Source organism: Talaromyces stipitatus, genomic scaffold, assembly GCF_000003125.1.
Source record: "Talaromyces stipitatus ATCC 10500 scf_1105507295527 genomic scaffold, whole genome shotgun sequence".
NCBI lineage: Eukaryota > Fungi > Ascomycota > Eurotiomycetes > Eurotiales > Trichocomaceae > Talaromyces > Talaromyces stipitatus.
Genome location: NW_002990114.1, coordinates 472,234 through 500,134, shown reverse-complemented (window position 1 = coordinate 500,134; position 27,901 = coordinate 472,234). Strand labels below are relative to the sequence as shown.

The 27,901-nt window shown below is 46.1% G+C and overlaps 13 protein-coding genes across 13 annotated transcripts, besides 2 other annotated features; 6 read left to right on the top strand and 7 right to left on the bottom strand.

Annotated features, from left to right (window-relative positions):
- Nucleotides 1–163: 163 nt before the first annotated feature.
- TSTA_082290 (longevity assurance factor, putative) lies at nucleotides 164–1,376 on the bottom strand (the record flags this gene model as incomplete). The annotated part of the gene is made up of 2 exons (XM_002477914.1): nucleotides 164–514; nucleotides 567–1,376. The coding sequence occupies 2 exons, from the start codon at nucleotides 1,374–1,376 to the stop codon at nucleotides 164–166; spliced, it is 1,161 nt and encodes a 386-aa protein (XP_002477959.1).
- Nucleotides 1,377–1,944: 568 nt separating this feature from the next.
- Nucleotides 1,945–3,311, bottom strand: TSTA_082280 (RTA1 domain protein; the record flags this gene model as incomplete). The annotated part of the gene is made up of 2 exons (XM_002477913.1): nucleotides 1,945–2,726; nucleotides 2,780–3,311. The coding sequence occupies 2 exons, from the start codon at nucleotides 3,309–3,311 to the stop codon at nucleotides 1,945–1,947; spliced, it is 1,314 nt and encodes a 437-aa protein (XP_002477958.1).
- Nucleotides 3,312–3,914: 603 nt separating this feature from the next.
- On the bottom strand, nucleotides 3,915–5,577 carry TSTA_082270 (glucosylceramidase, putative; the record flags this gene model as incomplete). Its single annotated transcript, XM_002477912.1, has 2 exons — nucleotides 3,915–4,549; nucleotides 4,596–5,577. The coding sequence occupies 2 exons, from the start codon at nucleotides 5,575–5,577 to the stop codon at nucleotides 3,915–3,917; spliced, it is 1,617 nt and encodes a 538-aa protein (XP_002477957.1).
- Nucleotides 5,578–6,284: 707 nt separating this feature from the next.
- Nucleotides 6,285–6,607, bottom strand: TSTA_082260 (conidiation-specific protein (Con-10), putative; the record flags this gene model as incomplete). Its single annotated transcript, XM_002477911.1, has 2 exons — nucleotides 6,285–6,425; nucleotides 6,482–6,607. The coding sequence occupies 2 exons, from the start codon at nucleotides 6,605–6,607 to the stop codon at nucleotides 6,285–6,287; spliced, it is 267 nt and encodes an 88-aa protein (XP_002477956.1).
- Nucleotides 6,608–7,526: 919 nt separating this feature from the next.
- TSTA_082250 (cell surface protein, putative) lies at nucleotides 7,527–8,312 on the bottom strand (the record flags this gene model as incomplete). Its single annotated transcript, XM_002477910.1, has 2 exons — nucleotides 8,119–8,312; nucleotides 7,527–8,044 (listed from the first exon to the last, which is right to left on the bottom strand). Exons 1-2 carry the CDS (start codon nucleotides 8,249–8,251, stop codon nucleotides 7,527–7,529), a joined length of 651 nt encoding a protein of 216 aa, XP_002477955.1. The 5' UTR covers nucleotides 8,252–8,312.
- Nucleotides 8,313–8,447: 135 nt separating this feature from the next.
- Nucleotides 8,448–8,470: a microsatellite.
- An 869-nt stretch (nucleotides 8,471–9,339) lies between these two features.
- On the top strand, nucleotides 9,340–10,763 carry TSTA_082240 (arrestin domain containing protein, putative; the record flags this gene model as incomplete). Its single annotated transcript, XM_002477909.1, has 3 exons — nucleotides 9,340–9,574; nucleotides 9,630–10,342; nucleotides 10,404–10,763. 3 exons carry the CDS (start codon nucleotides 9,340–9,342, stop codon nucleotides 10,761–10,763), a joined length of 1,308 nt encoding a protein of 435 aa, XP_002477954.1.
- A 758-nt stretch (nucleotides 10,764–11,521) lies between these two features.
- Nucleotides 11,522–11,569: a sequence feature (A-rich).
- A 3,107-nt stretch (nucleotides 11,570–14,676) lies between these two features.
- TSTA_082230 (ankyrin repeat-containing protein, putative) lies at nucleotides 14,677–15,834 on the top strand (the record flags this gene model as incomplete). The annotated part of the gene is made up of 2 exons (XM_002477908.1): nucleotides 14,677–14,951; nucleotides 15,069–15,834. The coding sequence occupies 2 exons, from the start codon at nucleotides 14,677–14,679 to the stop codon at nucleotides 15,832–15,834; spliced, it is 1,041 nt and encodes a 346-aa protein (XP_002477953.1).
- Nucleotides 15,835–16,681: 847 nt separating this feature from the next.
- On the top strand, nucleotides 16,682–17,036 carry TSTA_082220 (uncharacterized protein; the record flags this gene model as incomplete). Its single annotated transcript, XM_002477907.1, has 2 exons — nucleotides 16,682–16,776; nucleotides 16,814–17,036. The coding sequence occupies 2 exons, from the start codon at nucleotides 16,682–16,684 to the stop codon at nucleotides 17,034–17,036; spliced, it is 318 nt and encodes a 105-aa protein (XP_002477952.1).
- Nucleotides 17,037–17,194: 158 nt separating this feature from the next.
- TSTA_082210 (benzoate 4-monooxygenase cytochrome P450, putative) lies at nucleotides 17,195–19,175 on the bottom strand (the record flags this gene model as incomplete). Its single annotated transcript, XM_002477906.1, has 6 exons — nucleotides 17,195–17,388; nucleotides 17,438–17,539; nucleotides 17,608–17,992; nucleotides 18,134–18,474; nucleotides 18,543–18,728; nucleotides 18,779–19,175. The coding sequence occupies 6 exons, from the start codon at nucleotides 19,173–19,175 to the stop codon at nucleotides 17,195–17,197; spliced, it is 1,605 nt and encodes a 534-aa protein (XP_002477951.1).
- Nucleotides 19,176–19,518: 343 nt separating this feature from the next.
- Nucleotides 19,519–20,466, top strand: TSTA_082200 (uncharacterized protein; the record flags this gene model as incomplete). Its single annotated transcript, XM_002477905.1, has 2 exons — nucleotides 19,519–19,722; nucleotides 19,780–20,466. The coding sequence occupies 2 exons, from the start codon at nucleotides 19,519–19,521 to the stop codon at nucleotides 20,464–20,466; spliced, it is 891 nt and encodes a 296-aa protein (XP_002477950.1).
- A 491-nt stretch (nucleotides 20,467–20,957) lies between these two features.
- On the top strand, nucleotides 20,958–24,162 carry TSTA_082190 (NRPS-like enzyme, putative; the record flags this gene model as incomplete). The annotated part of the gene is made up of 2 exons (XM_002477904.1): nucleotides 20,958–21,239; nucleotides 21,298–24,162. The coding sequence occupies 2 exons, from the start codon at nucleotides 20,958–20,960 to the stop codon at nucleotides 24,160–24,162; spliced, it is 3,147 nt and encodes a 1,048-aa protein (XP_002477949.1).
- Nucleotides 24,163–25,857: 1,695 nt separating this feature from the next.
- TSTA_082180 (uncharacterized protein) lies at nucleotides 25,858–26,154 on the bottom strand (the record flags this gene model as incomplete). Its single annotated transcript, XM_002477903.1, has 2 exons — nucleotides 25,858–25,973; nucleotides 26,031–26,154. 2 exons carry the CDS (start codon nucleotides 26,152–26,154, stop codon nucleotides 25,858–25,860), a joined length of 240 nt encoding a protein of 79 aa, XP_002477948.1.
- A 754-nt stretch (nucleotides 26,155–26,908) lies between these two features.
- Nucleotides 26,909–27,799, top strand: TSTA_082170 (short-chain dehydrogenase, putative; the record flags this gene model as incomplete). Its single annotated transcript, XM_002477902.1, has 2 exons — nucleotides 26,909–27,527; nucleotides 27,552–27,799. 2 exons carry the CDS (start codon nucleotides 26,909–26,911, stop codon nucleotides 27,797–27,799), a joined length of 867 nt encoding a protein of 288 aa, XP_002477947.1.
- Between the last annotated feature and the right edge of the window lie 102 nt (nucleotides 27,800–27,901).

Genomic DNA, 27,901 nt, shown 5'->3' with positions numbered 1-27,901 from the left:
CTAATAAATTCTTGTTTCATTCAAATGCAGACATACTCCCCATTTGCCTAACTGGTATAAGGCCAAACCAAATTTCGAAGAGAAATTATACATTAATATTAACTGAATATATCCATATACTTCTATTATCATTAAGCATTATACAAGGCACAATTTCATTCCCTCAATGATCCCCATATCCAACTTCATCCTCATCCTCGGACCTATCATCCCTCGCAACCCTATGCACGACAAACCGATACGCACTTCTCCCCAAACAATACAACCAAAAGAGATTCAACGCCTGTAAACACGCCAACAACCCAAAAGTAATGACATTCGATATCCAACATTTATACTGCTCCATCTCCCAGTTGAGTTCGTACGGTCCCACAGTCTGGAATGCGCCGCCAGGAAGGAGAGAGATCAAAATTCGTAGGTTAAGGTAGTGCCGTAGGTATACCCAGACGATTATGCAGATACCAAACGCCGGTGCGACAAGGGGACTGTTTGTGTAGTGCAGAGATTTGCTAATCTATAGCCACAAAATCAGTTTCACGAAGCCAAAATCTTCAGAGGATACTTACAGCAAGAAAAAAGTCACTAATATCATGCGTAACATAAACCGCAATCCCTATACGTGTAAAATGAAACCGATAACTCAACGCGATCAACGCCAACGTAACAACATGATGTATCACAAGCTCCTTGAAATCCTTTCTCGGCTTCTCCAACCTCAGAATCATGACGAGAGCCTGTTGACCCCAATATGCCGCTTGGAATAGATAGTATGCTTTGAAAGATGCGTCGAGAGTTAGATGGGGAAAAGATGCATACATCCCTGACGTATTGAAATACCATACTTCAGGGGCGCTATAGCGCATAATGTATAGTCCTAAAGGACCCATGAGGCCGAAGTAGATGACTGTGTACATTTGTTCCATGAAACGGTCTTGTTTGCGTTTTGATGTTATTCCGTAGTAGAGGGATAATGGGCGCAGGAATTCATGCATGATGAGTTCGCGAGTGAAGGAAAGGACGATTGTGTAGAAGAGGACGAAAGCGATGTCCCTTAATCCTTTGCCGTATTGGTTGTTGTTCTTGTAAGATAGGAATATGAAGTGATGAACGATGTCTGACTCTGTTGGGTTGAGGAGGTATGTGAGTATGAGTACGAGGAGGGGAATCAATGGGATTGGCCAGCGATGTTTGAGACCGAAATTAGCGAGTCGTTTCCAGACCGGACGGTATTTTCTGCGTCTGATTTTCTCGATATTCGACTTCTCGTTCGGCGGCTTTGCTATTTCTGTAGATGGTTTCTTCTTATCAACTTGCCGACGCTGTCGCGTGCCTCCATGGTCCGACCCGCTACCAAACGACGATGCAGATGCCAACATCGTACCTCATTCAGGATTTCTTAAATTGAAACAAATACCACATCGGTCAGAAAAGGTTATCTGCCATGTGGTGCATAAGGAGTTTATAGTTGTTCGATACAATTCCCTTTTAGGCGAATTAGGGCTAGGAATTAAAAAGTGGAGCCTCGCAACTGACTCGCAACTGACTCGCAACCGACTTGTCAGTGCAACTTTGCGACGTCCAATGTTTGTTGATGATCTGGTGGGTAATTGAGCCTCATTCAGATGACTAGATCCTGTTCCTGAGTTATTCTTCTAAGTATTGCTCGTGTTGGGTGTTCATTGGTTGTTGTAGGGGACCGTGTCAGGTATAGGATGGGTTTCTGGACCCTTGTCGGATACTTCCGATTTGAAATACCTAAGTCCTAATCTAAGTACATAAGCAAGAAGATTTGTGTCTTGGTAGTCATCATATTGGTCTATCAGCTGAATACAAATGGATATTTTTTAAAGAGGTATGGCCTGCTATTCTGGAGTGATATGCAACGTCTTCTCAATCAAAATTTGAAAGCCACAAGAAGCAAATCAAGAAACAGAAAAAAATGAATCATAAACCCTGCGATCGATACGGCTCATACGCCATATTCTTATTTGGCTCCCAATTCGACGAGGCACTTGTATAAGACTCCCGATTAACCCAATGATATTCCTCCAGTCTCAATTCCTCCAACTCCTGACGCTCACTACCCCGCGAAACAGCCACCTTCTTCTTCCGTCCTCTTCGACAGCAGCAACAACAACAATAACCGCAGCACAGAATTCGTCCTAGTCCACTGGACGGTAACTTTGCATCTGGTCCTGTCAAAATCTTCCCCGGGTAGAGGGCACACCATACACCCCCAGCGAGCAACATGGGGAATGCATCAAATGCATACATGAACCATTCATGCGTGGTGACTGGATTATTGAGCCCAACCCCGGACGTGAACTCAATCAACCGATAAATAATCCGCACAGTGATAGCAATCAGACTGAAATACAGACTATACAGCAATCCCTTCCACCTCCTCTTCTCACCGGACAAAACACCTAGCCGCTCCAAATGATGCATCTCCCGATGAAACTGAACCGCCAACACCAAAAAGCAGCAAATGAAAAATTGCTGTACACCAATTCCGCCCATGTATATATGCAGACCAGTCTGGATTGTAGATGCACCGGCTCCGGGAGTCGCCATCATGCCGCCAATAGCTTGAACGACAAAAGAGCCGAAATCGAGACAGACGAATATTGTTGCTAGAAGAGAAGGTTTGAAGAACCAGATGCGTTTCTCGGGGATGAAGAACCATATCATTCGTGCGAGGATCATGTAATCGAATGCGTTAACCCCTAGAATCACTCAGCCCTAACCATCCTAAGGATTTAAGAAGGGGAAAGCATACATAACGGCGCCAATAAAATCAAAATCTGCGATACAGTGACCATACCCTCACTCTGCTGATGCTTTGTGCTAAAAGCGCGCACCAAATATCCACCAAACTCCCAGGCAATACCCATGACGATAACCCAAACAAATCCAGTCTTATACACAAACATTTGCACAATGTGTGTCACCAGGATAATTCCGAACAATACGCTGAAAGCCACTGCAGTGGCAAAAGACGGGTAATAGTTGTACAGAGCGTTACACTCTGTTGGAGGAACGTAACCATTTTTGTCGGGGGCGATAGTTGGTGTGCATGAATCGGTTGCTTCTAGGGTTTGGATGGGAGAGGAATCCATCTGGGTTGTAGACGCAGAGGAAGTGGTGTCTCGCCGGGCCAAAGTATTAGGAGATATAGTTGGTATAGAAGTCTTGAGCAGCGATGTTGAAATGGATAGCGAAGTTGGAGCAGGTGTTTCGAGTGGTATAGCATGGACGGTCTGGATTGATGCCAGTAACGGCACCATAAGTGTGATGAGATGCATTTTCATGGTGTTTCCAGAAACAACAATACAAATGCAGTAAACCAAGCATTAAAGTAATGATTCCTATCTGTATTGATCTGAATCTTGCAATTGTTCTTTTTCATATGTTCGACAGACCTTATAGCCTTTTAAATAACATCTTCATCGTCCCCAAACCCATACACACATCTATTTTTAGATTAACCATAACTCTTCGAAATATCTAATGACGAATAAAATAATATATTCAAACCTCAAACGACAACTAATAAAACTCGATTGCATCAACAACTCTACAATGCTTTCCCCTGCGGCTCAAACCAACATCATGCCCCAGGCATCATTATAATGCGGCGTGGTGATTGGCTACACCGTCTATTTTTGTAAGGCAACTAAATTATTTACGAGATCAACAACAATAACTGTGCGCTATTCTTGGATATCTCCATGCGTCTTATTTGTATGGCTGAATGTTGGTAGCTTGACATCAGCTACGTATCAGAAGATAGTTTGATTTAGGCGACTACATTTCTATGCGTCCTCCAGAAAGAAATGTACACATGAATTCTCTCTAAGCTATCTATCATAACCATATACAATGCCCTAACTTGATCCACTCGATAAAACAAATCAAGGTAAAACCCACGTCGTCACACTCGAATTCGGCACATTCCCCATCCAAGCCGACCCATCACTTCCCAACCAAACCGTTACATTAACATCATTCCCAAACATATTCTCAATCACCACCGTCCTAGATCCATCAGGATTCAGACTTGCGATTGCCTGGATCCCGTCGCCGTTACTATCCACTGCGCTGCCCTGAGTTTGTAAGATTCGTGCACCGGACGGAATGAATTTGCTGAATTGTGCCATGACATAGTATGAAAAGTTGAATGTGTAATCTGTGCTGTTGCTGTTTGCACTGTTCCTGGTGCCGGTACTATTGACGCTGACTATTCCATCGCATGTCGAGCAACCGCCTGAATCGAGATGAGGACCGGCGTTGTCGTTCGTCCCCAGCGTCCAGGCGGTAATACCATTTGCCCAGTTCTGGAGTGGTCCCATTGTGAAATTGACGACGTGCGTCCAGCTGAGATTGTTTGGTGTCCAGCATTCGGTCATGTATTGGCTGATATTCGGGTATTGGTTGTGGAATTCTGTCAGAACTGTCCAGTTTAGACTCGAGGCGTAGCAGTGCCAGGCCACTGCGTCGATGTAGTTTGCTGCATAGTCCATGACGGTGTACGCATAGTCGGCGTCATCTATTCAATTAGTACTCTACAATTGCGTTCAGGAAGGGGGATTTACCTGTATTATCATCCAGAGCCCAAACAGTGGTACTCAGATTCGCATTTTTCAACGCCGGCCCAACGTACTCATTAATCAACTTCCCCGACTCATCAGCCTCAATATACATAGTCGGATATCCCGCTTGACTATTCAGCGGCTCGTTCTGAATGCTGATCGCATCGATAGGCACCCCCAGATTCGCATACGCCTGTATATACTTGACAAAGTACTGCGCAAACGCGTGAGTATGGCCGGTACTCCCCAGACCACGGCTGCTCCCGTACCCATCATCTAGATTATTATCAGTCGTATTTCCGTAAAGCTCTCCATTAATCTTCATCCATCCCGGTGGACTCCACGGCGATCCGACGATTTGTATGTCGTTATTTAACTGCTTCATCTGTGCTAATAACTGCGCCATCGCGGTCCCCTGCGACCCCAACGAGAAATTCGATAAATCATTATCTGTCTTCCCACGATTATCGTCGTATGTATATGCTTCGGACGACAAATCACTCGATCCGATCGTATGTCTCATTAATGTGAAATTTGCGCCTGCGCTGGTCACGAGTTTCCGAAGGATATCGTATTGTGTCGCGTTTGGTTGCGAGTTGAATGTCGAGACTGTGGCGTCTGTCACTGTTGCGCCGAACCCGGCAACGACTTGTTTGTAGCCGGATGGTGTGTCGTCGACGGTGAGATTCCATGCTGTTATATTCAAATAATTCTTTCTGGGCGACGTTAATAATGGCGAGCTTGCTGCTGGATGTTGTTGCACAGGAACACTGAGATTGGCGACTCTGAATGATCCGTCCGCATTAGAACAGAATGCGGTCGCGGTGACTTTTGGCGGGTGGTGACGATGCTTCAAGCCGACGCCTAATCCAACACCTAATCCGATCGCGAGTGCGATAACAGTGACTGTGCAGATGATGATGCATAACAATTTTGACCGTCGCGTTGTGGGCCAACAGGAGAATTTGGCTGGTCTTTTATCCATCTTAGTAGCTCTGATTGTTGACCTTTCGGAAGCTCTAATCCTCTGTTGTCTCAATCTAGTTCAATTGCGAAACAGCCATTTCGGCGACGAGTCTGCCGTAATAGAAACGTGAAAACAACAGCGATGGGAGTTGACGACCGAAAGATTGACGACAGGGTCTTATCTTCGAACGGGTCGCACCTCGTGTAAAGCAGGTTTCATCGCGCAAGCCCAAAATCTAGGCTCATTGGTTCTTTAATCTCTCAGCCGCTTCACACGAGATAAAGATCAGTCATCGTTGCAGAAGGCCGAACTGTGTGTGGCTTGGCTGCAGATCGGTTTAGTGGTGGTGATAGCGTCGAATTAGGGCCTGAGCCACTCCGGGCACCAAAGTTCCTATTATCTTGACATGACCAGGGAAGACTCTGAAAAACTCAAGTAATTAGATGGACAGAGAGAGGCCAACCTCGATCCATGCATCATGCATTCGACACATGGTAAACGAAAATCCTGCTCCACGATGAAGCGAGGATCCTGTCTCCTTGGGAAAACCCTAGGGTTACACGGTAGTTACAAGTATGTATGACTAGTCATGTTAGGGATACACACAAATCAGAAAGAAGAGTTTCTTTCAATATCGTATGTCTTGGATTTCCATTAACAAGTCTCGTTTAATATACATATTTAAAGACATTCATAACACATTTGCCAATCCTTCAAAGAGCTGATTACTCCTCAGGATAATCAAGATCCTCCTCCTGACCACCGCCAGTTCGGGAGCCGCCTTTCCGACCAGCTTCACGAGCCTTGGGATCACCGGGCTTGAATGATCCGCCAGATGCTTTTCCGCCCATGGAAGCAATATCATGCTATACCATCGTCAGCCTGGATTCATCATGGGAATTCAAAAGGGAGAAGCACGGACCTGCTTCTGAGGATCCATACTGGCGAAACCGCCGGAGTGGCTTGATTGTCCGCCCTTTTTGCCGATTTGTTGGACTTCTTCGCGAGAGCGGTTGGAGAAGTTGCCTGGGTTGGAGTTGTCGGCCATTTTGTATGTGTGCTTGGTTTGTTCGAGGTTCTGTTTTAGGGTTCTGTTTTAAGGTTTAATTTTCTTGATGGGATTGCTTGATTGATTGTGATGCAGAGAGTACTTCTCAGGGGGATAGAAGCACCTTTATATACCCGAGATTGTACTCCTCTGCCTCAGGAATCAGCTCGACGAAGCTGATGACATACAATATGAATACTTGGCATACTTCATTGTTCTGCTTCGGTCAGTCATTGTCACAACTTACAGTAGTCTTAGACTATGAAGCATGCATTTGGTCACTGTTCGATCATCCATCCCTTGAGCGACAAAGGGACTGACATCGATAATCCACTAGCTGCGTGGACTTGTACGAAGAAGAGGTAGATGTGATCAGTCTAGACCAGACATCAGACATCTACATTACCGAATTGGTATATTCGCCACGTTATGAACCGATGATTGGCATAGCTACGTCAAATCAAGCTTCAATATAGGGCATTATTAGAATTGTCTTTGCTTCGAATTGATTCGATGTAATCAATATCGGATGGCTATCCGACCATGCGACATGTAAGAGGCATCATAATTATGTATAGCTCCACCGAATGTGTGCATAGAAGCTTCGATCTGTGATCCATTCCCGACTTTATCCAACAAATGGAAACGGGAGCCATGGTTATGCTGAACTCTCTCCATTCCCCGCAACCCTTAGTAGACTTACATCTCGGTTCCTACGTACAGTCAAAATTATTCCCTTACGGCACAACCTCTTTACAAATCACTTTCTTATGTAGGTGTTTTTAAGGTAAAAGTTTTGACGGGATGTCTCAGTACAACTTCAGTACAACTGATTGATTATTGCAATCTGGTATCTAGAATACATTCATAACAAAAGGGAATCATAAAAGATCATAAAAGGTCCACTAGAGTAAGCTTTCTAGTATCGAGTAGCATTTCCACCAACAGTGCGGCTGTTGTCCAGGTCCGAATCAACACGAGGATCAAGCTTGTTGGCAATGTTGGAATCATGAGGGCCAGCAGTCTGCTGTGCTCCGCCGCTGCCAGGGGTAGTATAGCTGCTGCCAGCCGGGGCAGTGTTGCTGCCCAGATTCTGGTGACGAGCGCGGTTGTCGAGATCAGAGTCAACGCGAGGGTCAGCCTTGTTGGCAAGGTTGGAGCTGTGAGGACCGGCATTGGTGGAGCTGGGGTTGCTGTTGTAGGCGCCGCCAGCAGTCACACCGCCGGTGGTGCCGTATTGGCCGCGGTCACTGTCGACGCGGGGGTCGGCCTTGTTGGCGAGGTTGGAGCCGTGAGGGCCAGAGGCGGTGGTGTTGGTGCTGTCGTAACCGCTGGTGCCGGCTCCGTAGGAGGTTCCAGTGGTACCAGTGCCGGAGGAAATGCCTGTGCCAGCGGTGGTGTTGCCGGTACCAGCTGCAGAGTAGCCGGCGCGGTGGTCTAAAGAGTTAGAATCTTGTAACAGTGATTGGGGGTGGGACCCCGGGGGGAAGGGGAGGGGGGGGGGAACTCACCTCGGTCGCTGTCGACACGAGGGTCAACCTTGTTGGCAACGTTGGAGTCGTGAGGACCTGCGTTGGTGGAGTGGCTAGGCTTGTCGTGATGGTTGGTCACGGCGTCCTTGACCTTGTGCACGATGTTTGACATGGTTGTAGTGATTGTGGATTTTCCTTTGTAGATACTTCTCGATGACTGTGGTTGTGTCTGTGATTGTGATGGAGAAGAGGTGGAGGACTGAGGAGTGAAAGTTTGGGTCCTTATATACCTTGCTGTCGTGTCTCGAATTCAAGTTGAAGCCAGCTGGCTATGATCTATGACGATGTCGTAGACGATGCATGACATCATGCTATGCTATGCTATGCTATGATTCACAAGACGAGCTTCACATTGTGTCCTGCAGTCGGGGAGTCATTGGCTGTTGAAGCTATCTGATCGAGTGTCGATATAGAACGTCATCAACGCTGACTCTGATTGGCTAATGGACACAGCCTTGATGTCTCAAGTCATGACATTGCTATGATGTATTCTGCTTAATATCACGTGATGCTCTAAGCCTGTTGGAAATAAAATCACGTGACTAGCAGAATACAGAACGGTTCGCAAATACCTCAAAAATACCAAATTCCCTTTAAGGGCGTCCTTTTTGGTGAAATGGTATTACGTTTGAGTTCCGACAAAAGCCCTCGTTTCTTCGTTTGGACTCTTGGAGAAGCCAAGCTGACGTAAGCCTCTCCAAATGATATCTAGTGGATCTCGATAGATCGATCATGACCAATGAGATTAAGTTATGCGGGGCAGATCATGAGTGGAACCAGCCTTAAAAACCAGGCAAACAATGCCTCTTGATTTTTGGCTTCAAAGAAGCTTAACATGTGTGTTGCCCCTGACTAAATAAATTTTCTTGACAATCAACTGTTCCGTTCCGTTTACGATCCATTCTGCTATCAACCAACTTAGAGGCTAGAAGCAACTGTTTATCTCGTATCATTACATCAGCAAAAGTAATGTCCCAACCAGGAAAGGATGATCGACGTCCCCCCACCAGCTGGACAAAAATTAAAGCCGGTCGATCCGATGAAGTCATTTGGGGATCCTCTGTTGTCTTTCACTCTCTTTCCCTCTGAAATCATCACACTGATAACAACTTCCTGCCGACTTTCCTTTACAAAGGAATAGCTTCACGAATTGGATTGTACAGGGAAAGAAAATTTACAGCCGAGCCAAGACCGTTTCTTATGGCGTCGGTGCAGGAGAGAAAGCATCGGAAGATCAAAAGTTTACTTCTACCGTCTTCGCAATCCGGTCTGTCGACGTCGATTTCCCTCCTGGAACAGGCCATCTTTGTCAACGCGTCTCTATGCACGCCGTCGGTATTGCGAGGATGTGTCAAGTTGGATGTTTCGAAGCATGTGCAACTTCGAGATTTATCTATCCGATTCACCGGGTTGAATAAGGTTCACAAGTTTGGACGTATGTGTATATATGCAATATGCAATGTGCAAAGGGCGACGACTAATTGTGGCAGGCTTCTATGACAAAGAACGTGTAATAGATCAAACATGGCTTGTTCCCCGGCTCGAAGCCCGTTCATCGTCTCTAGTACATGTCATCCAACGGGACGCGAAACTCTGGCCAATCCTCCAACCAGGCCATTACGTATACAACTTTGAACTTACCCTCAACGAAACCCTTCCCGAGACATTTGATGTCGGAGGTTGCAAACTCAGTTACGATATTCAGGCCGTAGCTAATATTTCCGGTCATCGACCGCAGAGCTCACCGAGTCAAGAAGTCGCTGTTGTTCATTGTCCGCACGACGAATTCTATCTCCACGAGGCGAGCCAAATCAGTTTGTCACGAATTTGGAATAAACAAATCCTGTATAATGTCGAGTTGGCGGATAAAGGGGCAGCTATCGGTGGGAATATCCCGATTTCTATTCGCATTGGATGCTCGGATATCATGTATCTTGCTGTGCAAGTATACTTGGCACAAAAGATCCAGTTTCCAGGTATTCCGGGGAGGCAGTCGCAACTGCGAAAGATGTTGTTGCTTAAAACAAAATGCAATGATCTGTCGACGGGCAAGTTCAGGGAAACGCCATCGCTGAGACTTGATCAAGAGTCCGACGTGACAGTGATTGCCGGGAGTGTCCCTTTGCTGAACGAGCCAAATGCGCAGCTGAGGTTGCACCCTGATGTGCATTTCAAGAAGGTTACAGCCACTCATACAATAATGGTGTGCTATAGTGTACCCCTCCACCCACCCTGGAGAATGGAGATAGCTGACCATATTGCAGTTCCTTATCGACATCACCATCCCAAATCCGCAAGACAGCAGAAAGACGACTGTTTGTCGGCTCACTGCCGAAACACCATTCTGTGTCCGAACGTCGCAAACGCATTTATACGGTCTCTCAGTTCCTGAATACTCGGAAACGAATAACCTGGCGACCGACTCGGACCATTTCAACAGCTCTCGGCTCTTGCCGCCGCCGTTCCCTGAGACCTCGTCTCGGCAACCGTCAGAAACATCTTCTACTATTGATACAGAATTCGCATGGTCACGGTCGCCCTCCACATATTCTCTATCAAGCGACGAGCTCAAACCAGTTGCTCCTGTAAACCCACCACCTGCATACGAGTCGATTTGTGGCTAGGTGAGTTATTCTGCCACGGTTTTATGACTGTTGCCGGTGTTTCCGCCCTGGCCCGATATAAAAGCACATCAGCTGCTCATGCAAACAATGCGAGCACCGCGGTCGTTGGCCGTCGCACTTCGTGTTCCGTTCATTGCATGCTTTGCAAGCCACGCCGACAGCGGTGGATTGAATGGGAGGGCTGTGCAGGAGGACTGACGACGGCGACGGAGAGGTCGAGGACGATGCGTCTCGCGGGAGGAGGATAGATGTGGATTCCGGCGGTGACGACGATAGCCATTCCAATACGCGTTCGATACTCTCCCTCGTCCTCATGTTGCCAATAATATTGTTCTTCGGTAGTCGAGAATTTCTCTTGCGTGGTTGTCACGTTGTCCAAGCGTGGTGGCGGATATTCTTGACTCCATACCATCTCATTCAGAGAATCGTAGATGACGTCTCATTTCGGCACTCCTGCCGATGGATGCAGATATGTATATATGAAGTTTAAGAAATTAGAAAATCAAACCCCTCTTTAGACGAAAAGAAACAAATAAAATCCTTCCCCACCCCTCTTCAAACCTTTCAACTCAACCTACCAACTCTCCAACAAAGCCAACAAAGTCCGTGTTGTCGGCATGGCACAAACCTCCGAAAAACGGTTCGTTCCCCCGCATCCAATTACCTGGCATACGTATTGGACGGGATTTAAATCCGACTTATCCACTTGGATCGATGATAAATTGATTTGAGATGTGCCCTTTTCTTGGGGGTCTCCCTTTCGTTTTCTTTTTTTTTTTTTTTTGGTTGTTTTTTGGTGTTTTTTTGGGTTTGTGACAGCGGAGGGGAACGCGTTGATAGGGTTAAGCCTAGCAAGATTACTTACGTGGTTAATCAAGGGAAGGATTGGAGGGTTGTGGTGTGATTGTTGACGAGATTACGTGGGCGGGAAAGGGTAGATTGAGTTTCCGTATATTATTATATTTGAGCTTCTCTAATAAATATCAAAAGAGTTTGATCGCACAGAAGTTGTACACTACGACGAGGAATCGGTCAACGGTGGTTGGAAAGGGATGCGCCCTGGATAACTAAAATAGGAAATTTTCTTTAGAGGTCTAAATTAATAATATAACTGTGGGTGCACTAAGGTGCATATGCGTACGTACGAAGCACTTGAGTCAATCTCAATAGGTGATTCTTGGGTTCTGTGTTCTGTTGTGTCTATCTGTCTTAATGAGGCCCTGACGCGGTCTATATAGTCCTTGCTTGACGAGGTCACGTGTAAGCCATACGTGACCTCTCCTTGCTGCATACCAGTGCCAGGCATCTCGATTGCACGAAGCAACCAACAATAACTAAGATAGAAAAAATCTTTTATATAATTTAAAGTTGGTTTAACTACGTCCGGATAACACGAAGCACAGAATTACGCAGTAAGGCTATTCCAAAGAGCCCATGACCTTGATAATATTGATGTTATTCGAATATTATGACGGGTTCCTAAAGGGGATATCCCCAGTGTGCTGGGTAGGTGAAACGGAATAACTAATATTCCGGTGCTGATACTCAACACCTGGGGATTCCCGAACACGCATTTAATATCTATGAGACGTGCAGGCGTCAGTAATTTCATGGTGTCTCCTAGGAGTTTCTTCCACCAGTAGGTGGTCTCATCCATGATCAAATATCCCAACGGGCTCCACCGAATCTCCAGAAAGCCTCACACGAGCGCGTGAATATCCTGTTTGCGTGCGAGCAAATGTTGAGGGTCGTCATCTGTTGTCGTGTCATCTCCCAACATTGGCGGTTGGAACGATAGCATCTCGGTATCAGTAAGTCGCAATGCTTCCATGGCCAATCGCAATGTTGTAGGACCATATCTAACAGGTGATAGCTCGAACAACTGTAGATCACCTTTATGACTCCAGTGATCTCCGCCGCCGCTGCTGAAGTGTTGTTTTGGAGGCCTGGTGTCGCTGTCAATTATCGATTCTGGGAATGACCATTTTGAAGAAAGAGAAGCCGAGGCCGAGGACGGTGAGGTCGATTTTGGCGGCGGGTTTCTAGGTCCACTTGCTTCCATTTCAGTATCGCCTCCGTCAGGCAGCTCTTGTTCATCATACTGTTCTTTACTAGGTTTGTCTCTCGCATCATTTTCGGAGCCGTCAGTTAAGCCGTCGCTGGGATCGTGACGAATTCTGTTTCTATATTGGTCCTCATAGCGCCGCAGCCGAACATCCTCAAAGTCCAGAAAGACATCCTTCAAGCAAGCGACCGAGAGCCGATTTCGGGACTTTTTTGGGAGAGGAAGAAATGCCATTGCAAGCCAAAATTGATAACTCAAGGGAATGGCTTCTCGCTCAGATTGCATCTCTCTTTCAGTAGGGTTCCGGCGTTAAAAGAGGAGCGTACGCTCAAGTCCAATCTCCCCCTCGGAGATAATGGTAGTTCTGATTTTGCGGAACGAGCCAGTTAAGCCTCTAATTGCTGTTCGCAAAGATATTTCATGGTCGTCAGTTTCTTCGGTCGCTGCATCACTTGCGGCTTAAAACCCGCAATCGCTCCCGGAGAAGTCAGTTTGCTCTTCCTCCTCCAGATACCGTAGGAATCTGGGATGCTCTCCGATTTCTTCAAACTGGTCAGTATACCTGCCTAACAGTCCAATCACTAGAATCCAGCACCGACTCAACGGCAGCCGAGTATGGCAATGTCTGATATCGAGGTCTCCTCTGCTGGCGTTTCCGAGGACTTGCATGATGTCATTTTGCTACAGTGAGTGAATATTGATAATATCACTGAGGTAGGAAGGCTTCATACCTCCAGGAACGTGTAACATTCGACCAAGCGGCAGGATCCGGCCCAACTTGCACGACAAGTTGTACCCTTAATGTTATTGAATATCCATGGCTTGTCCGCGTAGGGTATTGTAACCTCTCCTATTATATAAGACGGAGAGAGTGCAGGCACCTTTGCTCGGTGGAAGAGCCGTATCCCTCAGCAGTCAATTCCTCTCGAGATGTAGTCCCCATTTCGATCATGTAGACTGTTTAGGGCTCGATTCCGATCAGTCAGGGCTGCCCGGAAGACCAGAAGCGGCCCGACGATACCAATCAAAGCTAATAAAGCTAGGCCGACAGCCAGCCAAGTACCAATTGTGCCCCAAAGAGCCACAGCATCTACCATGATGCTCTATTTGGCTGGGATATCCCTGCAAGCTTCGTGGCTGTTTCTCTTAACTGGACAAACCACTCGGTATAGTCGATATAGAGCTAGATTCGGTCAGCAGGGCTTAATGCGTAGCTCAAAATGGAGCGCACTTGGAAGAGTGATGCCCAGAATCAAGACCAGGCCAGTCTACCTACGTAGGCGAGTTGGTTGTAAGATAGGGTCGGCGAGTAGACGGCGATAAAAGATTGTAACCGAATCATTCCCAACAACTGCCATCAGGTGTGCTAGGCATAAGTGTAACCACGCAACGGTGCTAAGTGAGGGGGTTCATAACGCATCAAGACAACCGATCCAATTATTTCTTTCCATATCCTAGCAGAAAGGTGACCGAATCTGCATCAACCAATCGGAAATAGTAGATTGTGGTTAAGATGTCAGTGTAGAGCAAGCCTTGGGCGGTTATTGCATTGAATGCCTTACAGGTTACTTACACGTGCGAAGTTGTAATTCGTTACCGAGAGACGCCATGTGTTGGGACTGTGAGCTTCAAATGGAGCATTCTTTATGTGAAGGGAATGAGCCTCCAAAGTTAGGATTTCCCATTCTGCGCCTTTTGTTTCAAACGAACTTTGACGTTTCCTAATCGCTACTTCATGCGATTGACGGCGCGATAACGTCGAATTTCTTGTTGACGCTACTCAGCTGCATCAAATCTCAAAGGTGCCTTTCTTCCTTTCCAGCAGGGCGTGGACGTATGGAGGCCAGAATGGTCCTTAACAGAGGGAAGGTTGAAGAGGACACGAAATATCACTGGAATGTACTCCAGATCGCCGCCAAGCAAGGACATGTTGAGGTGGTCAGACTACTTCTCGACTACGGAGCTGCAACTAATGCGGAAATGAGTTTCAATCGAGCAGCACTCCACATTGCGGCAAAATATGGCTATTTAGAGGTGGTTAGACTGCTCCTTGACCGAAGGGCCGCAATCACATCAAAAGATCATGCTGGCCAGACTGTACTCCATCAAGCAGCAAAACATGGGTGTTTAGAAGTTGTTAGATTGCTCGTTGACCGCGGAGCAGAAATTACAGTGGCAGATTACGACAAGCGGACTGCTCTCCATGAAGCAGTATAGCATAAGCACCTGAAGGTCATCAGACTACTCCTTGACCGAGGAGCAGAAATTACAGCGGCAGATCACGCCAACCGGACGACACTCCATTTTGCAGTACAAAGTGGATATTTAGAGGTTGTTAGACTGCTTCTTCACCGAAGGGCTACAATTGAAGCGGAATCAAGACCTGATGGGACTGCACCCCATATTGCAGCAGATTACGGTTATGTAGAGGTAGTCAGACTACTTCTTCACCGAGGGGCTAAAATTACGGCTGTAGATTACGCTAATCAGACTGCGCTCCATATCGCCGCAGCAGGTGGATATTTAGAGATAGTCAAAACGCTTCTTGACCGAGGAGCTGCGATCGACTCCAAGGCAAATGATGGGTTGACAGCCCTTGACCTTACATTAGAGAACACACACCCGGACGTGGTCAAACTACTCCTTAGCCGAGGTGCATCAATAAACGCAAGAACGGAGAATGGATGGACTACCCTCCACCTTGCAGTGCAGGATGGCCGCGCTAAGGTATTTGGAGTACTTCCTAAACAGCACCCTGCAATTGAAGCGAGAACGAATGATGGCTGGACTCCTCTTCACGTCGCAGCTCGATACGGCAGGCGGGTAGTGGTTAGTCTACTTCTCAAGCAACGCGCTTCAGTTAAGGCAATAACAAATGATGGCCGGACTGCTCTTCGCCTTGCGGCGTCCTATGAACATGCAGATGTTTGCAGACTGTTAAGAGGGACTGGAGCACTGAGACCTTTTATGCGCCTAATCAATAAATCCGATAATGTAGATATGTAGAACTAACTTAGCGGAACTGTTTTGGGTAATTTTATGGCGTGCTCCATCTTGCTCATGGCTGTAGACCTTTGCATATATATCCGCCGTCGCTGATGTAGATGCTTCAAGGGGACCTCCTCTTGCATCTAGCTAATGTAATCAAGGAACTTTCTTCTCAATCTTATCGACAGAGCAGCCTCGGGCGTTGGTTGGTGGGAAGCTTCAAAAAAGCGCGGATTTGGGTCCTGATGATTATACAATGCGACGGAAAGAGTCGCTCATATCGTAAATATGCTTGGCAGCCTCACATTTAGTGGACTGTCCTTAAGTTGGAAATAATGTGCTACTTTACAGAGGCGTGTAAATGAGTCGAAGATTATTAAGTTTAACGGACCGGTCTTTGAACATGTTCATTACCGGATCTAGATCAGTGGCTTGAAGGCGTTAACAGACGCCAACGCTCTGCACCGTTTGGATTTCCAGCCGCAGCAAAAATTGCTCCATTACCAGCAAACACAATTGCCCTCGCATCACGATCTTACTGGCCCTGACTACAATATATATACCTTGCTGTCTTTGAGGACTGGGTCAGCTCCTACCTTGAAAATTAGCTACAAATCCATGTAATAGCAGAACAGGCCTGCCAGTAGCTGAAAAGTCTTATCAGTTGTTACCACAATGTTGCTCAGCCGGCGTATTCCACCAACCCAGAAGCCCTGTCGATTATGCTCCTTACTATCCTAGAACTTTGAATTGCCTGCGACAAGTCGGCAGTTTGAATCCATCCGTTGCTCAATGAATATGGTCCCTGTATTCCAATGAACATGTTTGAATCTGTTGTCTTTCCCCATCAATCACAGATGGCTCGATGGCCGCTTACATAAAGCAACGCCTAATCCGCGTACGGCATCACGGGTCCGGTATTTTCAAAGTTTTTGGCACTTCCTCGTGTTTTTCTGTGAGGTACTTCGACAGCAGAGCTTACTGGCAGCAATCGAAGACCACGCGCGGCGCGAAAAGAGTGGCAAAAAAATTACGAACTTGAGCGCAAACAACAGCAGTATCGAGATCCATGTGCCCCGTCCAGCCAGATGAAATGCACATACGATGAGGTTATTATTGATGAGCATTTTAACATTCGAGAGTCCCGCCATAACCGCTGGTGTCAGAAGTGTGCATATGGCACCTACAGGGTTCATGTTAGCAGGGGGACTTTGTATTGATTTCGCGGCTCGAAACGCATCCGTCCGTCAACATCAATTTACTCGATGTCATTTTGTAAAACTACAGTATTGGCTAAGTTATAAGTCATCAATCCACCTGTGTAGCATGCATCACCCCACGTCCTTAGAAACATGTCTCTCTCAAATGTTCTATGAACTCAGCAGGTATTTCGCTGGTGGAACACCAGGCGTAGCTTACCCGGCGCAGCCGTAAACTGATCCTGCAAATCTTCCACCACTTGTCTGCCATCCTCGCCAGGAGCAAACTGGACATCATACTTGGAAGCCAGCAAGGAGATGATATATGTCAATTCCATATATGCAAGGTTCTTGCCAATACAGTAGTAGGGGCCTGAATCAATCAGCGTCTTGTTTGGATAGGTCTAAAACAGCAATCCTACCTGAAGCAAAGGGGCTGAATGCTTTCTTGTTTAGGATCATTTCTGGCTTGCTGTACCATCTCTCCGGTATAAATTCCAGAGGCTGCACAAAGCAGGCTTCGACTGGATTGTCAGGTGCCATCTTTAAGTTAGCAAATATTGGAATAAACACTTGGGTTGGATCGACTTACGTCTACTAATAGTCCAGCGTGGAGCACAAATCAGAGTATTTCCCGGAATCCATCGGCCTCCTATTTCCGCGCCTTCAGGAGGCGTCTCGCGGAAGCCACCCGTTGGTACCGCTGGATGAAGGCGTAAAACCTCATTTATAATGCCGTTGAGATGAGGGAGGCCCTGCAGTTGACGGAGATCCTGAAGATCGATGCCTGCTTGTTCCTCTCGCAGTTTTGTAAGCTGCGACGGATCTCTGGCGAGATGGTAGAAGACGTAGATAAGTGTGTGTGCCACTGTATCGCTTCCGGCAATAATTATTGCAATTGAATCCCCGTATAAAGTATGAAGATCTTTTTGCAGGCGATCATGGTCCACAGACCACGCGACCAGGTGGCTCGAAATCTGATGCAACGAAAAGTTAATCCGCAGGTTTCAAATCGGGGTTACATTGAGAGAATCGTACGTCTACAGTCTTTTCAGTGGACTATCAAAAGATTTCACTTAGCCAATCTCTTTGTATGTCGCAATTGGTGGGGATCTTACCTTGATACGTTTATCCATCTCTCTGGCGCACCAGTCCTCCATCTTCAGGAAATTACGAACCGATGGTAGAGGACGTAAATCAAGGGCAATTCGAACGAGCCATGGAGCTGGGGTGAACGGTCCAACGAATTCCAAGCCTTTGCGGAGCATCTGTATTGCAAAGTGCCATTTTTGCCCTTGAAGCATTCCGAACGACTTGGAGAATCCGAGTTGTCCCATCAAATCCCACGAAGCCCAGTAGAAGGGATCATTGATAACTATAGGCTGTCCCACTCGTTTCATGATAACTTCGTCGAGCGAATTTGATATACTCTTCAACGCCTCCTGATATGATTTCAAAGCTTTCCAAGGTTGCATCACAATCAGCTAAAAAGTCACGAAGATTGACAACATTCAGATCAGAACCTACCAGATGTGGTGAAGGCATGGTCCCAGATTCGACGGCGATGTTTGTGTACATATTTGCTTCGATGAGTATTCAATCCCGTGTATGGGCGCAGGTTATCGTACCATGCAGGTTTATTGAAAGGGTTGTTGATCCCTTCATAGATTGTGGCAAGAGTCTCAGGATGGAAAATAGTCAACTCATTGGGACCTGGAACTGTAGTCAGAGCATTGGATCATTTTAACCATTCCCTTTCATACCTGTGCGGACGAAGTCACCGTATTTCTTGTGCATCTCGTCCATTAAAAGGTGATTCCTGGAGTCTAGACATTTGGAAACGTGCCATAACTTGGTTAAGCGCGCAGCTAATGGGCCAGGATATTCTTGAAGAGGATGAAATAAGGCTCGGTAAACAGCCATACTACCAAACAGGCCCACAGCGTAACAGAGTGCTATGAGCGAGCTGTCTTGTATAGCTTCAACATGACGCATGTGATAGCAATCTATCAGATAGATACTGATCCATGTGAGAATATGGATTCTCATAATGGCTGTTGCACATAGATGCCATTCTCCATAAGCAAAGATATGACGATGAATTAAGATGCCTAGTGAAAAGGCAATACATCTGCTTGCAAGACTTGCTTGAGTAGCCATTTCGACAGCTTCGTAGAAGAAATCAACGCATTACAGGGATTAACCGGTTAAGTTAATAAATTTGAGAGAATATAATCTATCGGTGAAAGTCAATACACGCTGTTAAGGCGCCCCGCCAAGGAGATAAGCATGCATTGACTGCAGCAGAAATGGTGTGAACCATCATATGCTACACTTCGGAGCGTAGTAGGTATCTCCGATTCTGAACCACAGGTGGAGATTTTAAAGCTATTGAAGCAGCTCAGTGGTTCAGAAACATATAAAGATTGGGTCAGAGTTCTATACTCAGGCGTCCGAACTGCTGCGACTTTCTCTAGGTCTATATACACACAACCCCATGACCATGGACCTTATCAACGATAGTTGGTCACCTTTGTCAGCCTTCTATGTCATCAAGTCCTATTTTACCACGTTATGGCTATTCACCGCAGATGACTGCTTTTCGATTCTCATACCAAATGTTGTCTGCGGTTCAGTACTAGCTCTCACGGGGATCCCCTTTAGCTCCGACTTTCTACTACTCGAAATTCTGGGAAGAACGCATGTAGTATTTCTGTGGGTTTGGTTCCACCTACTATTTTTCAATATTTCAAATCAGATACAGGATGCTGCCATCCAGGAAGATGCGGAAAACAAGCCGTGGCGGCCATTGCCGTCTCAGAGAATCTCGCAGCCGCAAAGCAAGTTGCTGCATTGTGCCCTTCGCCCCTTGTTATTGGTTATCAGTGCCATGACTGGTGGAATAGTACCCAGCGTATGCATTCAGATCCTAACTTTTGCTTACAATGATATGCGGTTGGGCGATCAATGGTATTTTCGAAATTGTCTCAACGCGGGCGGTTACATAAGTTTCCTTCTCGGTGCCATTCAAGCTGCGCTCCACAAATTTACCCTGAAGTATTCGAAACTCGCTTGCATCTGGCTGAGTCTTATTTTTTTTGCGGTGACGACTGGCATCCACGCCATGGATTTGTATGATATGTCCGGGGACTTGAAGCGAGGTCGACGAACTGTTCCTATCGCCATGGGTGAAAGATGTGCGAGAATCACAATTGTCATTTCCGTTTCTGTAGTGTCTCTCAGTGCTGCAACTACAATTGGAGTGTCATCTTTGAGCTCGGTACCAGTCATTGCAACTGCAGCTGTGATTGTGAGGAGATTGTACATCGCAGACGAACTCAATGAAAGAGCACACAAAACCACATTTAAAATTTGGTGTTTATGGATTGGCCTCCTTTATCTGCTCCCAGCGTTACACAATCTGAGCTTCTACTTACAGAGCTCATGCTAAAAGGACTGCATGCAGAAGGTGTTTGGGTATTGGACGGAGACTGTGCCCATACCTATCTATGTCCGTCCATTCATTCATTCCACATGTCACATCAAATGACTCAAAATTTCCCTGAAGGCTGTCGGCCAAAGATATGTTTTTCATTAATTGCCACGTAACACAGAATGATATAGGTTCTAAATTGGACCACAATGAGGGGTAGCATGATAGGTCAAACTGATTCATGTCTTCACTGTTGCCTACCTAGAGCAGACTTACTATTGTGAGAACAAAAAATACATGCCGACCCTCTCCATTCTCTAAGTAGGTACACTGCTCATTTCTCACCGTTACGTACCTTACAGGTTGGAAATGGTAAACAGTCTTTGCTTAACATACATACTTCGAACTTAGGTTCTATCACTCCCAGGAATTTTAGAAGAAGCCCAAAGTGTTAATTCAGATTTTTTTTTTTCTTGAGCGTAAGCATAGAAGCTCCAGTTATCCACAAAATGAGTACTCAATACGGTCATCGCTTGTTGGTGGCTACACTTGAGGAGAAAGCCCATTCTCATCCAGAGCAGGTTTTCTGTTTGCTCCCTCGGTCGTCCAATCTGCAGGATGGTTTCTATGAAGTGAATTACAAACAAGTACAAACCGCTGTTGACTACACGGCTCAGTGGCTCAAAACTAAATTCGGCCAATTCTCTCCTAATGAAACGGTGTCTTATATGGGACTTCCGGACATAAGATACAATATCATATTCTACGCTGCTGTCAGAATTCGCTTGAAGGTAAGTCCACAATGGGCAGCGTGGCATTACCAGCCCTTTTGCTGACTGTACGTAACAGGTTTTCCTTCCATCCCCCCGAAATAGTTCGGTAACGAATCTATCGCTTCTTGAACAGACACAATGTACAAAATTATGTTACTCGCCGGAGTCACCAGATATTGCAGCAAGTGCACAAGCACTTCAGAAAGCCTCCAAGACCTTGCAAGTTCTGGAATTTCCTTCGCTTGATGAGCTTCTGAAGGCCCAGTGCGCATCTGTACCATATTCTGTCAACTTTGACCAAGTCCGGCAAGAACCCATTGTCATTCTGCATTCTTCTGGGTCGACAGGAATACCCAAGCCTGTTACAATGACTAATGGGAGTCTTGCAGTTATTGACAATGATCGCAATTTCCCGACTGTCCCAGGGCGGCAGAATCATGACTTGACAACGTGGGATTTCCCTCCAGGCAGTTATCTCTATGTGCCCTTTCCACCGTTTCATATGGCAGGCTTCCTGAATAATATCATGGTTCCCATTTTCACCAACACAATACCAATCTTCGGGCCTGCAACAAGATTACCAAGCGGTGGACTGGTGGCACAGGTTCTACGCTGCTTGAACGTCAAAGGGTGCTTTCTACCCCCCATGACCGTGGCAGATCTATACAATGAGCCAGACGGCCCGGAATTGCTCAAAAGCCTAGATATACTCTGTTATGCGGGTGGTCCATTGCCTGAGTCAATTGGAAACGAGCTCATCCAACATGTTGCATTGTGTCAGTTCTTTGGTTCTACCGAGACAGGCCAAATACGACAGCTTTTTCCACTGAAAGAAGACTGGCAATATATAGAATTTCATCCCTCGGAAAATATTGAATTACAAAAAGCAGGGGAAAATACGTTTGAGCTTGTCATTCATGCCAGCGATGAGACAGAGAATTTTTCACTCCTGAACCACAACTTTCCCGGGGTCCGCGAGTATCGCACCAAGGATTTGTTTCTTCCTCACCCAAATAAGCCTGGACTCTGGAAATTTTATTCTCGAAGAGATGATATAATTGTTCTTGCTACAGGAGAGAAGCTCAACCCGGTTCCGCTAGAACTTGGAGTTCAAGCCATTCCTGGTGTCGCCGGTGCCTTGGTTGCCGGCGAATCCCAGGCACGAGTAGCCCTCCTCGTTGAGCTTCAACCAGACCATAATCTAGGTCCCAATCCAGAAGATACCCTTTGGCCTAGTATCCGACATTTAAACTCAGACATTGCAGGCCCAGGCCGAGTATCCAGGTCGATGATATTTATTGCCAAGGACGATAAGCCCTTCATCCGGGCGGGAAAGGGCACCGTCGTGCGCAAGTTGACATTGGAAGCATATCAAGAAGAGTTGAATAACTTATTCAGAGGGTCTCCCAAACAGCCAGTCCAGCCAGTCCAATCTTTCCTATTGAAGCCAACTGCATTCCGTCTTGATGACGTGAAAGCTTTGATTCGTTCGATCATCGAGAACGTTTTGGACGGAGTGGCAGTTGACGACTCATCGAACTTGTACACTCAGGGGTTGGACTCAGTTAAGTCTCTCGAAACGGTCACTCAACTGAAAGCGGCTCTTGAATCACTCAATCTAGGAAAACCTTCGACTTGGATAACACTCGAGATGATCTATACCTACTCATCGATTAACGAACTAGCCACCGTACTACTCAGTTGGCTGAATGAAGGCACCTATCCCGAGAACATTGACAGAGTTTCTAGAACACGAGACCTCCTCAGCCACTATGAACAGTCTCTGCCGGTTGGCTCTAGTGCCTTGGAATCAGGGGAAACGAACTTTCAGGAGCAAATGAATGTGGTGCTTATAGGCTCAACGGGTTATTTGGGCCAGTACATGCTTCTGTTGCTTGCGCAAGACCCGAGAATTGGGCGGATCATCTGCTTGAATCGTAGCGCCACGGCGCATAAGACATGGGCAACTCATCCTTCCACTGAACAATTATTCAAAAACAAGGAGTGGCAGGACAAAATACATTTCTTCCAGATCGACTTCACTCAGCCTAGGTTTGGGCTGGCTGATAAGGTCTATAGTGACCTGAACAACGAATGTGATGTGATCCTGCATTCTGCATGGCAGGTCAACTTCGTGCTTCCTGTTGGCTCCTTTAAGGACAGCTTTAGTGGCCTTATGAATACTATTCAACTCGCAGCAAATTCGAAACGATGTCCACGTATCTTTTTTATCTCCTCAGTGTCGGCTTCTGGGATCTTTTCTCCACAGTCGTCAGCTGAAGCAAAACTAGTGCCCGAAGGCAGAATCACAGACCCAAATGAAGCAATGCAAACTGGATACGGCGAGTCCAAACATGTGGCTGAGAACCTCCTCTGCATTGCCAGCGCCAAGTCTAAAGTCACTACAAGTATATTACGAGTAGGACAGATTGCACCTCCAACAGCCACCACCGGTGAAATCATATGGGCAGAGAAAGATGCGCTGACAGGACTGTTGGAAACCTCCAAGTCCTTACAGATGGTGCCATCTGACTTGATGGACATTGATTGGTTACCCGTGAATAGTGTGGCCGAAATTGTCAATTCGCTACTGCATCAAGATCGCCATTCGAAGGAGGCGATCCTATTCCACAATTTGGTACATCCAGCTCCCATGCCGTGGTCAGAAGCTGTGCCCGTGATCCAGAGCTGGTGTGGCCAGTCCGCTGGTGCTGCACCCTTGAAAGATTGGATTGCAGCTGTGAAAGCTCGAGAGAAGGAGGAGCAGGACAGCTTGCAAGTCTTACCGTCTCTTCCTTTGTTGAGCTTCTTTGATTTGCTATCTGATCGGGGTCCGTCGCACAAGTACTCTCAGCAAAATCTCCTTGGCGGCGGTCATACTAATCATATAAAGTCCATCGATGCTAATCAAATTCGGCTCTGGCTTGATGCACTGTCATGATTCAGGTTTATGGACTACTTGCCCATCCTTCTATTCTTGAAGAGCCGTTATCAATCGACCCTCAAATCGTGTCGCCTCACTTGGTCTAGAGTAGAATGAATGATGTATGTATTTTAGTCTGTGAGGCATCTATTGCACATAGTTTTGTGTCCATGTGGTGTCTGTAAAGGATTGATTTTTCACCGTTACCAAGCAATGGCCTTATCAGACCATAGTACCTAATTTTCCATCAATTTCCTGTTAACTACTGCAAGTAGAATGAATTACTATCACTTTATGAAACTAGGCTCATTAGAGCATGTAATTCTTATGGTAACATCATAATGGGATTCATATCCAACATGAAGATCTCTTTAAGTGCTCACTTATCGATCCATGGATTGCAGTATACAGTTTGAGGGCATATTGAGTCGTAGTTCATACCATGTATATGTCTAGTGTTCCTATATTCTGTATGAAAGTGGTATTTTCCTACATATCATGCTTTTATAAATAGCTTTCAGTTCGGATTTTATGCAAAGCATAATCATATTTATTTTCGTGGTGCTGAAGAGGCACTCATCTACATAGGTGGAGGTTCTATTCCTTGATGATCTTTGCAATTCTACTCGAGTGTGTACCATTGTCAAACATATGACAACCCTCGACGACAAGTGGACACTGTGTCAATCGTTCCCTTGAGACTCTTCTCTCTAGAACTTTCAGTCTGGTTTCGGACCTGGTCATATTTATTCTGCCAATCTGGGCCATATGGCGTCTACAGTTGGGCTTGAAGCACAAATTCGGCATCTCTGCCATTTTCCTAGCAGGTACTATGTAAGTTGAGAACCCCTTTTACCAACATGATCCCATATACACCACGAACGAGACCCTCCCGATCCTTAATTTATTTAGTGCTGTCGCTTCTTAGATTGATCGACTAGTCTTCAACGTTCGGGCAATTAGTTCGACAGACTCTACTTATTCTATTGCACAACTTGCCTTATGGACGCATGTAAATCCCCAGCCTTGCAAACTCGGCGGCTTGCTGACTTTGAGAGCTAGTGTTGCGGAGTTTGAATCAATCATTCATTGTACTTGTTTCCCTGTGATACCGGGTTTCATCCAAGTACTCCTCCGTGGCACGCACCACATATCCAAGATCTTAGACCAAGCCTTCAAAACGTATCAACGCTACCGAGCTGGGGGACATACAAGCAACAATGGCATTTGTTCATCCTGTGATTGTTATTGTAGCGGTGATACTTCGTGTCGATCTCAGAAGAGGTTCAACCACAACATACTGAGGCAATCCGCAGGTAATGAGTGGACTGGGAATAATGCTCAGAGTCTAGGTGACGATATCCACCGGACGATTAGTATAGAATTGTCATCAGAAACTCGGCAAGAGCAGGATTTCATTTAGTTTTTCTGTGTCACAGTGAGGAGCAGCGATTGTAGTGCCTTTTGCAAAATACCAACACATGGTTAATAGACACGACCAAATATGGATGAATATTAACCTTCCTCCCCGCGGCTCCAATACCTAGAGGAACTTGAGATGTGTTAAGGAGATATCCATATTTAAATTCGTAGTCACATTTACTCGCCAAGCGGCGCTATATTGCCAACTCGACAATATCTCTCTCATAAATCGCTGTTTTTGTGCCTCTCCGCTCATTCTCAATCTGCATATATACCATTAAAACATGGAATTTAAACACATTTGTCTGGACAAACCTCATATCGCACTTCTTCTCTCCCAACGGGAGGCGTTACATCCTTCAACACAGTCTTGACTCTGCCGATACTTGTATCGGTTCCATAGCGTTCTGGATGTGGATACAATTAGTGGCATACTTCAGCGACAGGTCCGAGAGTTAGCTAACCTGTAACATCTTTATATCGCACTTTCTGCCCTTCATGATACCGGGGATGGATTACGGGGGTGCCAAGCTCAGGACTGAGCTCTGGTGCGGTGTTGCTTGCACGGCTGAGTTTGCGAGTTGACATGATATCTAGCTACGTAGTAGCTACCGTAGTACTCGTCGCTAACCTAGTAGATAGCTACAAGAGACATGTGTCAGTAATTAGCCACTTGTATATCACTATTACGTATATCTGGCAGAGATTTCCTGCAATCTCGATATATCACCTGAATACGGAGTATATCATTACGAAAAACCATAAAACGTATGATACAATTAGCCACACGAATGTAGCCTCAGATAGAAACACATTGGACGGGAGAAAGGCCCGAGATATTACATAAGCGATAAATCATCCCTAATAGGGATTAGCGCATGATGATCGTAGTACATGAACCACGCGCTGTGATTGGTCCACAAATTCAATGATATTACATCCCACGACAGAGCATACTCAGCTTCATCCTGCCAATAGCCTCTACTAATCGTGACTTCTTTCAAGATTCTAGTTCAATAGTTCAATACACATTCACGATACATGATGTCATACATCAACATCTGATGCTCATAGCCGTCGGGTGTGTCCACAGTGACGTTTCGGCTTTTGCATTGTCGAGCTCTTGTAGCGATGGACGAGAATAGCGAGCAATCATATGGAGTTTCTTACTGATGATTTTAGGTAGCAGCAGCTTGATGTTGGTTCCTAGATGTATAAATACAAACACTTCGCTTTCCGTGTCGAGACTTGTCCATGAAGTACTACTATCTATCTACCTACTATACATTTTCATAACTACACGAATCACACAAACAGAGAACCGTTTCATTCAATATACAAAATGGCCCCCGGAAAAAAATCTCACCCCTATCAGAAGCACACATCCAAGAAACGCCTCCCCCCCGAAACCAAAACAAACACCCACCAACGCTTCCGGGAATTCGACCTCCAAGGCAAAGTCTTCGTCGTAACCGGCGGCCGCCGCGGTCTCGGTCTCGCCATGGCCGAAGCCCTCGTCGAAGAAGACGCTCAAATCCACTGCGTCGATCGTCTACCGGAACCCGATGATGAATTCCGCAAAGCTCAAAAACGCGCAAATCCAGCTGTTGGGGGTTCGTTGCATTATCGACGTATCGGCGTAAGGGATGCGGAGAATGTGGCAAAGACATTTGGGGAGATTGGAGAGTTGAATAAGAGGTTTGACGGTATATTATGTGCTGCCGGTGTGAATCATGTTGATAAAGCTGTGGAGCATACGCCAAAGGAAGTTGATGAGGTTATGAGTATAAACTATACCGGTGTGTTTATCTGTGCAACGGAAGCCGCGAAACAGATGATGAAATATCGCTGTCGGGGAGCTATCTTACTAGTGGCGAGTATGGGTGGTTTTATTGCGAATAAGGGGATGGCTTCGCCCGTTTACAATTCCTCGAAAGCCGCCGTCATTCAACTTACGCGCAGTCTAGCGATGGAATGAGGCACAGTCAACGAAAAGGGTGAAGGTGGTATTCGTGTCAATTGTCTCTGTCCAGGACATATTATGACACCGATGGTTCAAATGGTCTTTGACAAAGAGCCCGAGACAAAGGAACTATGGCAGTCAGAGAACATGATGGGTCGCTTGGCCAACCCGGAGGAGTTTCGAGGTGCGGCTCTTTTCTTATTGAGTGAAGCGAGTAGTTTCATGACAGGTGCATCCCTGGTGATTGATGGAGGACATACGGCTTGGTAATGCTTTGACTAGACTTGTACATAGCTGTTAGCATGATGGCGTTGGTGGATCTTCTTTATTGATATACAATTCTTTCAGTCAAAATTGATAATCTATTGTAAA